General features: G+C 40.4%; 2 protein-coding genes across 2 annotated transcripts in view; one reads left to right on the top strand and one right to left on the bottom strand.

The window, feature by feature from the left end:
• The window catches only part of pkib (protein kinase (cAMP-dependent, catalytic) inhibitor beta), a 24,004-nt gene extending 23,871 nt beyond the window's left edge, over positions 1–133 (bottom strand). Inside the window, exon 1 of the mRNA XM_068574936.1 lies at positions 1–133. This exon is cut by the window's left edge and continues 114 nt beyond it. The gene's annotated coding sequence lies outside the window, so the exon portion shown is untranslated.
• Positions 134–3,282: 3,149 nt separating this feature from the next.
• On the top strand, positions 3,283–8,798 carry serinc2 (serine incorporator 2). Its single transcript, XM_068576260.1, has 10 exons — positions 3,283–3,423; positions 5,103–5,264; positions 5,583–5,770; positions 5,934–6,013; positions 6,306–6,443; positions 6,599–6,768; positions 7,181–7,271; positions 7,400–7,562; positions 7,692–7,907; positions 8,009–8,798. Exons 1-10 carry the CDS (start codon positions 3,385–3,387, stop codon positions 8,145–8,147), a joined length of 1,386 nt encoding a protein of 461 aa, XP_068432361.1. The 5' UTR covers positions 3,283–3,384; the 3' UTR covers positions 8,148–8,798.
• The last annotated feature ends 554 nt before the right edge of the window (positions 8,799–9,352 follow it).

Raw genomic sequence — 9,352 nt, 5'->3', positions numbered from 1 at the left:
CAGGGGGTCCGTCCGGTGCGACGCATCACACTGCTTCATTCCAGCTGACGCCGCTGGTCCCGCGGCATCGTGGATGGACTACACCGCGCTGACGCCGCACCGACAGCAGAGCACCGCGCGCTCATTCCGAGCAGCAACAGGGAGGAGCGTCAAGGCGCGCGCACGGAGGCCGCGGGACACCGGATGAGAACGGAGTTGGCTTTCAAAGTAAAAGCAGAACCGTTGAGAGTAGAGGAGGGGGGGGGGACTACTAGTCTTTAAGGGACACGTTGGAGGAATAAAACAACTAATGGTATCAGGATATTCACAGAAATAAAATATAAATCGTTTATAAGTTCAAGAAGAGGTTACCTGTGATGGCTATAATACTCGGACATTCAGACCTGTGCATTACGCATGGATTTGAATTATCTTGGTAATGCTCAGTAATGTCTTTTTTACTGCCCCGAAGCTCTCGCTGTGTTGTGGCAATAACAATAGAATCAAAATGAACAGGAGGTCAAGTCTGTTTTTTCAGGTTTAAATACCATTCACCTTAATACAGTCAAACTAATAATGTCAATTTCTTTATATTAGTAACTGCATTATCGTTAGTAGTCTGTATACGTTACATTTGTAGTAGAAGTGGAGGTGCATGAATGTTTTTGTATCTAATAGGCTACATTTTCAAAATGTTTGTTTTACTTTGAAGTCACAGTGGTGCAGTTTCCTGCGTGACTCCAACTGTCTTGTCCAGGTTTTGTCTTGCCGCTGCTGCTCTAAGGTTTGTACCATTGTCTTTTTAGTAAGGGGTGCACCGTGTCTAAATATTCAAATATTAACACATGGAATCGCCTTTTGTCTTTAGACAGAATCCAATCACTCATTAATTTGTCCACAGTCCTAAATTATAGTCCTGAGGATAGTTCATTGTGTATCTCCTTCTCTCCTTCTTATTACAGGTATAATGAAACTAAGGCCCTTGCATACTACCACCTTCAATAAAAATAGAAAAGCAGTGGTCCAGTTCAAGCAATGTCAACTGCGTTTTCACCAAAGGCTGTAATGGTTTCACTCAGCAGGTTTTTTATTTTTTACATCCTCAATATGTTTTTTGGTTTATCTCACATGAGGTGAAATAAAGGTATATAATTAACCCAACACACCTGAAAAACACACCACAAAGGACTTCCTGCCACCGACAGGCCACAGTACACTCAAAGGGAACGCATTGCATAGTATTCAGCCTCATAATCATAAGGTCCTGGGGTTATTATGAAAATATCAATAATGGAAGAAGAGGTGACTTCCATTAGTCCCTTGAGGAATACATAATGTAATGAAGCTGTTATCTGATTAACATCAAATTCATTAGGCTGCTCATTAACAAGTGCATTCATGTGCACCATGATTCAGTTTATTTTTTTCCCATATATTACAAGGCTGCCACTCTTCAGGGGGGAAAGAAGGCACGCAGAAGCTTTTTCTTTGCAGTGATTATTCACGGGTGAACACCTTCACTGTATCTCTGAAGGTCAGACACAAGCAGATGGAGGATTGCCCCTGTTGCTTTAAACTCACTGTTTGACTTTCATTGTCACTCTTGTTTACCAACTGTTTGCTGCTATACTGAAACTTAATCAGTATTATTCTTATTTGCTCTTACATGGCAATATAATTACAATGTCTTTTCAATGGCCTTATTGTGCATGGACTTGTGCTTTGTCCGATGCTTTCCCTTGAGCAGGAGCAATGTAATTAGGTCTAATGTATCATTTGGGTAATATTGTTTATAGCTTTGATATGTGTATGCTACTCCTAAAATAAGTTGACTCTCTTTGCATGGTGTACATTGGAGATGTATGATCTACTCACATACTAATCCAAGTGGTTAATGCAATCATAGAACAGAATAGATATTGGTGGAAGAAGATCAGCTCCTTTATAGATCATTGTACCCTTATTATCAACCTGATGCTGTCCATCTGATTTATAATGCTGTAATTAGGTTTAAAATGAAATGCACATCTCATGTAATTTGAAATTACAATGTTCTCCTCTTCTTTGTTACTCTACAGTTATTCGCAGGTGACTGGAGTAACTATTACTATAGTCTAGACTAGTAAAAATCATAATACCACAGTGTAAAAATACATACATTCCAGTGCAACAGTATTAGCAACAACATGAACTTCAAACTATCCCTCTGCAAAACAGCCGATTTTCAAATATATATTATAATTGGAGCTTTTTGTACATTCACTAAGACACCAATTAAACTTTATCTTAACCTATAATGATATTTGTTGATTATACTTTAATGACTCTACATCTCCAAGGTAACTGAAGATATAAAATAAATAAAGTGGCTTTAAAAGTGCAATATTTGCATATGAATTGTGGAGTATAATAATTTATTAACAGGGAAATAAAATCCAAAAGTCCCTCACAATGATTCCCTGGATACAAATATGTATTACTGATGCGAACATCACAACTTCCACCAACATGACTATATGAATCTGTAATACATTTACTGGCAGAGAATATAGAATATGGCAAAGACCTCATTTGCTCAGCTTTGGAATAATAAAAAGCAAGAAAGTTTTGTATAAAGAAAAACATATTCTGTGGAGGTAGAATATTAACAATAAAATGTGTAATATTAAATAAATTACAATATTATTGCACTAAACATTCCTTACAACAGCTGCAATTTAGGAGCAAATAATTTGTCATGCAAAAGCAACACAAATAAATGTGTTTAAATAACACCTAATGGCAATAAATGAAACCTTAAAACGTAGTTAATTTGAAATGAGTTGCTTTTGCTGTTGGTTTTAAAATGAAATATAATACATTTCTCATTTGATATTTTTGGATAGTTGGATTTTTTTCCTCTACACATTAAAACTGAGGAGTTGATCAACCTTTTTGTGGGGAAGACTCACTAAATCAATACTGACACTAAGCACAAAATACAGTGAAGATGCATTTCGGTCCGTGTACGTTTTCTCGGACCCATTTCATTCCCCAAATTTACACGACAGTGTCGGAAGTACAAGTGCATTGTATCTGCCTTCAAAATAAAATTGAGATCGTAATCTCAGAATACAGCAACACCACATTTCACTCGACGGATCCATTATGGTCCTGAAGTACATCTACCATCACAATACATAGATACATTAACATAAATAATATAATATGCCCCTGATGTGCGCATGATTTAAATGACGTGCGAATACACACGCCCGGAAGCTTTTATTTTGAATATAACAAACTGGTTTCCTGTTTCTTCTCGTTTAATGAGGTTACTTGACATCGCCATTTTGTCTGAGTTTCTTCCTGAACTTTTTAAGATCTCACGACTCCTGTCCGAATTGTGAATTAAACTGAGTCAACATGGGTGCTTGTTTGGCACTGGGTTCCCTTGCCAGTTGTGTAAGTACACATTTATCAGTTATCAGTGGTGTTTCTTCATGGACCCAACGCGAGTATTTCACGACATTTATTGACTAATTGAGCAGTGCTTCGTTTAGCTAAGAAACCATTTCGTAGTGATATGGAAACCCGCTTTACTGCAGACGTATGTGTGAATACAGTTAGTTAAATAACGTTAGTAGCAAGTTAATGTCGACCGGCCTACTTGGGATAGCTTTGAGACCGACTTTTGTGAAGTTTTTCTTTTCAATCAAAATTACGTGAAACTGAAAGTAAATCGACGGGTTCTTTTTAGTGTGAGAGCACTTTTTGTTGTTGTCAGTTTGACCTGATTTACAGTTTTCTTGGTGGCTCGTTTGTTAATGTGTTGGAATGGATACGGTCAATAAGTAATATGAACAAAATAAAACGCTGTCTGTTGGTCTGTTGGTGTTTAGGAAAATGCGCCATTTCCGGGTTTCTCGCAGACTCTCGACCACGCCCCTTTTGTTTCAGGGCGTTTGGTTTATCTTTCTCATCTCAGTCTATTTTTATTTCAAATATCCGAGTTTTGCTCAAAATAATCATTATATTCATTGTTTTGATTCATATTTAATGCTATTTGTGTAATTTCCTGTATTGTTTTCTTCTTTTTCTACACAGAATCACAGTTTATTTATTTGAGATTTTCTTTATTTAGACGCCAATGAAACTTGACTTGTGGATACAAACTACAGATTGTGCAAAAAAAGCATTAACCTCTTGAAACCGTTCATTATTTCACGTTTGTTGATAATTTGATTGAAATAATGTTTTTGGAAACACTGTTTTACAAGTTGCAGATGCAAGTTCACAAGTGTTAGATCAAAAACACTCATATCTGGGAAATCTAATTGCTTCTTAAGTCAATTTACAGTAAAAAGCTGCGTGATGCACATTAAGGTTATTACCAGGAACACAACAGGGGAAGGATACAATATCCAAGACACTGGCTACAATATCACAGTTCATTAAGGCCACTAATGTAAGATGCCCAAAAGAGTTGCACAGCTGTGAAATTGCCAACCGGCAGGCACATGCAACTTAGATCAATTTCTAGAGGTTTGTTTTCATTTCGACATTTTTTTGTATCCCCTTAACATTTTCTGTAATTGAATGCTAAGGGGATAAAGTGGCAGTGAATCACTTTTGTTAAAAAAACTAGTTTTGCTTTAACATATGTGTTGTATTCCTCTTGAGTTCTTTTAGTCTGAACCATGGCTGCAATGTTTACACCAAAGGCCTGTGTACTCTGGTGCGTACTCGTATGTAGTGAAGGATGGCCGCTCGCCGCTCCAGTCTCCGCCTCAGTGCATCACACAGCTCTCAGCAGCCTGCATCTGAATCATGCTGGAATCCTCGGCGATCCAGTTAACAGTGTCTGGATGAGAGACAGAGGGATTTGTTATGATGGCAGCTCTAATCACAGGCCTGATTACTGCCTCCGTGGAAGCGTGCAGATGGAGAACGATAGGCGTCTTGACAGCAGACAGTGTCATTTGTTCAGTTTATTTTTAATTTTTTTTGTCCCAACCGCCGTCATTGCAAGCCATGCATGCATTACCCTGATTATCCCACACCCCAGAGCCCTGTCTCTGAGTTTCATGAAATATGAATCTGAATGAATGCCCAGCTAATTCTCTCCCTCTTCTCTTCTCCAGGCGTCCTGCTTGTGCGGGTCGGCCTCCTGCATCCTGTCATCATGCTGCCCGTCAACATACAACTCCACGGTGAGCCGGCTGGCCTTCTCCTTCCTGCTGCTGCTCGGGACTCTGGTGTCCATCATCATGATTCTCCCAGGCATGGAGGAGCATCTTAAACGGGTACGTAAGATCTGATTCATTTTAATGGTCCACTAGGCTGCCGCATCAAGCACATTTTTAATAGTTTCATAAGGTCCATATATCTTTGCTTTTTTTCTCTACCTACTTGTTCTTTCCCATTTTAAGGGGAAAAAAAGGAAAATAATTAAAATTTGTTTCATAAGGCTGTAACCCAGCAACAGCGATACCGTAGAGCAGCTGGGAAAGCATGCTTGGATTATGGGTTTATTATTTTTTTTAAAAACATTCCAGTTGACCCAGTTAAATCCTTCTCTGATGCCCACCAATTATTTCCTTATGTTTGCTTCGCACTGTCAGATTCCAGGCTTCTGCCTCGGGGGCACGTCCATACCTGGCATAGAAAACAAGGTGAACTGTGACATCATTGTTGGCTACAAGTCGGTGTACCGCATGTGCTTCGCCCTGGCCTGCTTCTTCTTCCTCTTCTTCGTCATCATGATCCGAGTGCGCAGCAGCAGGGACCCCCGTGCCTCCATCCAAAACGGGTTGGTACTCTTCTCTGCAGCCTCAGGACCACAGTCCTGTGTGACGCAGGCCTGCTGCACTCTGCTGGCCAAACATGGGAACTGCACACAAAAGATAGTATTTCAACAGAACGTTAACGCCCTTGTTCTGTGCATACTTAGAATAACTTTTTTTCCCCTTTAGTTTCTGGTTCTTCAAGTTCCTGTTGCTGGTTGGCATCACAGTGGGAGCGTTCTTCATTCCAGATGGCGCCTTTAATACAGGTGTGGAGTTCAGGCGTCTTATTAGTAACTCATTAGTAATTTTGGTTTATTTATTGCCGTGTTTCTATACATGTAAACCATCCAGCAGCTCACACACATTCAGACTCTCAAGTAAAATTATGGGCTCGGAAACTGAACTAAGTACTGAAAGCTGGCATCGAATGCTCGCTCAGATTTCTAACACTTTAAAACGTTTGTTCTGATGTTCATAAATGATAGAAGCATCCGTTTATATATAACAAGCAGAACTAATAAACCAACTGTCCTGAATGTTTTTTCTGTCTGGCCTCAGTGTGGTATTACTTCGGCATGGTGGGCTCTTTCCTATTCATCCTCATCCAGCTCATTCTGCTGGTGGACTTCGTCCATTCCTGGAACCAGAACTGGCTGGAGAAGGCGGAAATCGGAAACTCCAAAGGCTGGTATGCAGGTAGGTTTGAACGGACCGGATAGAATTTGTACGGCAACGAACGCACGCATATGAAGTTTCAAAGCAGTATCTCAGAAGGAAAAGGAAACATTTGAGTCGCGTGTCATGCTTGTTTGCTTAACGATGCCACTCTTCGCTCCTGTTTTTCCTCGCAGCTCTGCTGACCTTTACCATCTTCTTCTACGCCTTTGCTTTCTCCGCTGTTGTGCTTTTCTACGTGTTTTATACCAAACCTGACGACTGCACCGAGCACAAGGTCTTCATCAGCCTCAACTTCATATTCTGCATCATTGTGTCCATTGTGGCCATTCTGCCCAAAGTTCAGGTAATAAGAAGACCGATATTAATATGACATATAAATAAATCTATGGGCTGAAGCTACTAAATGTTGATACATGTGCCCTCATTATCCATTGTATATAATACACTGACTATGTATAATACTCTTATCAGTGATGTATGTATGCTATGTTAGCCCTCTGCACATCTATCTATCTATCTATCTATCTATCTATCTATCTATCTATCTATCTATCTATCTATCTATCTATCTATCTATCTATATTAGTAAGAAATGAGTACAACTTTTATTTGATGCTTAATCCAGAAGACAAGCTAATAAGGAATTTATGTTTGTCCTTTTGACCTTTTTTTAGCAAGTCTGAGTGTTGACGGGAGTTTTGTTTCACCGACACTGTCTTGTATTTTCTAACTTGTGCCATGCGATGTCGCCACAGGAGGCTCAGCCCACCTCAGGCCTCCTCCAGGCCTCCTTCATCTCCCTTTACACCATGTACATCACCTGGTCTGCCATGACCAACAACCCCAGTGAGTCACAAGACGTTTTTATCCAGAACTTTGAGACTTTGGGAAGGACTTAAAAAAAGAGAGAGAGAGAGAGAGAGAGAAAAAAACATGCCCTTTTTAACTGTTGTTTTCTGTGTTTCCGCCCTCAGACCGGGAGTGCAACCCCAGCCTGTTGAGTTTGGGCCAGCCAGTTAGCGCAACTCCGGCACCAGGACATGCTGGGCCCACCGAGGCCCCTGCGAGCACCCAGTGGTGGGACGCTCAGAGCATCGTGGGATTGACCATCTTCTTGTTCTGTACTCTTTTCGCCAGGTATTGTACTGTAACCGCTGCTATTTAGAGATAACCAGAAGCTCTTTTAGGTTAGTCATACATGATGACTACAGGTGTTGTCCTTTCGGTGTATGTCAACATGCCATCCTGTGCTCTCACCCGCCGCAGCATCCGCTCCTCCAACAACTCTCAGGTGAACAAGCTGATGCGCACCGAGGAGGTCCATGGTCTGACCGCCGACTACGAGTCCGCGACGGGGGAGGACGGCATCCGGCGGGCAGTGGACAACGAGGAGGAGGCGGTCACCTACGACTACTCCTTCTTCCACTTCAGCCTCTGTCTGGCTTCCCTCTACATCATGATGACTCTCACCAACTGGTACATGTAAGTATCGGTTTGAAATGATGTCTTTATGTATTGCTCCATCGGAGACGCTGAGCACTCTGCAACACGACTCCTCTTAAATTCTTTTTCCGGCTCGTCAGGCCCGACACCGAGTACCAGGTCATGCAGAGCACCATGCCGGCCGTGTGGGTGAAGATCGTCTCAAGCTGGTGCGCCCTGGCGCTTTACCTCTGGACCCTGGTGGCTCCGCTCGTGTGCTCCGACAGAGACTTCAGCTAGAACGTAAACGGGGGAAGCCTTTCAACTTGTGACTTAAAGCCTTTAAAAAAGATAGATAGCTTAAGCTTCAAGTTGATTATATTGCGCTTACAACTCCACAATTGACATCAAATAATCAAACTAATGTGCTTTGTTCTTAATTAACCTGAGGACATTGCTTTTTTTGCCTGTGTGTTGATTTGTTGATTTGTTGATTTGTTCACCTCGAGTTGAAACTTGCAGTTTTTAAGAAACATGCATTTTTTGGAGTCAAGTTTAAATCACACATTCAAGGTTATTCCACCTCAGGTCATTTAATATCTTTCACTGTTACAAACATTTAAATTAAGAGCACTGTGCCTTTTTTTGGAAAAAGACCAAATGAAACTTAAATGATCCCTTTGGGGAGTTGATGTTTTGTATTCGTTTCACTACATTCAATTCAGTAGTTAATGCTTTTTCTATTCATCGTTCCCTCTAAATTAGTTCGATGTCATGGAAAGGTGTCGCACACATTTTTATGATGCTTTTTTTTTTATAACACAGCTTTGCCGAAAATAAAGTGCCTTTTGTTATTTGCACACAAGGACAGTTTTTTGATGTTCAGTCCTCAATATTCTATGTGTTCACTTTTTCATTTGAATCAATAAAGTTGACAATCTATGTCTTCAATCAGAGTGTAGGCAATGCTTCTGTCCTGTAGATGGCGCTGCGGTACATCGAATTAGACTCTGTGTGTGTAAACTGGATTTCATAATGTAGAATCTATTTAGACATGTGTTGGAATATATATATATATATATATATATATATATATATATATATATATATATATATATATATATATATATATATATATATATATATGACCCTTTCTTTTCATACAGTCCACTTTTGTGAGTTGGTACATGTTCTCTTCAGAAACAGCAAAAACACAATGTCATGAAGTGTGCAGCAGGGATCTCCAAACGCTTCACTCTGCCCTCCCTCCATTCATCACATGATCCTGCTAAAATGTGATTTATTGTGTTCCTTCGATGCAGGATTCCCTAGACACACACACACACACACACACGCACACACACACACGCACACACACACACTTGGCAAGTAATGTAGAGGGAGTGTGTTTCTCCCCTATCACAAGATCAGCATGGGGAGTAGGGTTGAACACTTCATTGTACTTCAAAAATATTCACTCATGTCTTGTGTTGAGGAAGAACGAC

The sequence above is a fragment of the Clinocottus analis genome, unplaced genomic scaffold (assembly GCF_023055335.1).
Source record: "Clinocottus analis isolate CAN_PGR_092001 unplaced genomic scaffold, fCliAna1.0.p SCAF_14, whole genome shotgun sequence".
NCBI lineage: Eukaryota > Metazoa > Chordata > Actinopteri > Perciformes > Cottidae > Clinocottus > Clinocottus analis.
Note: the sequence above shows the minus strand (reverse complement) of the source record. Positions and strands in the feature narration are given on the sequence as shown.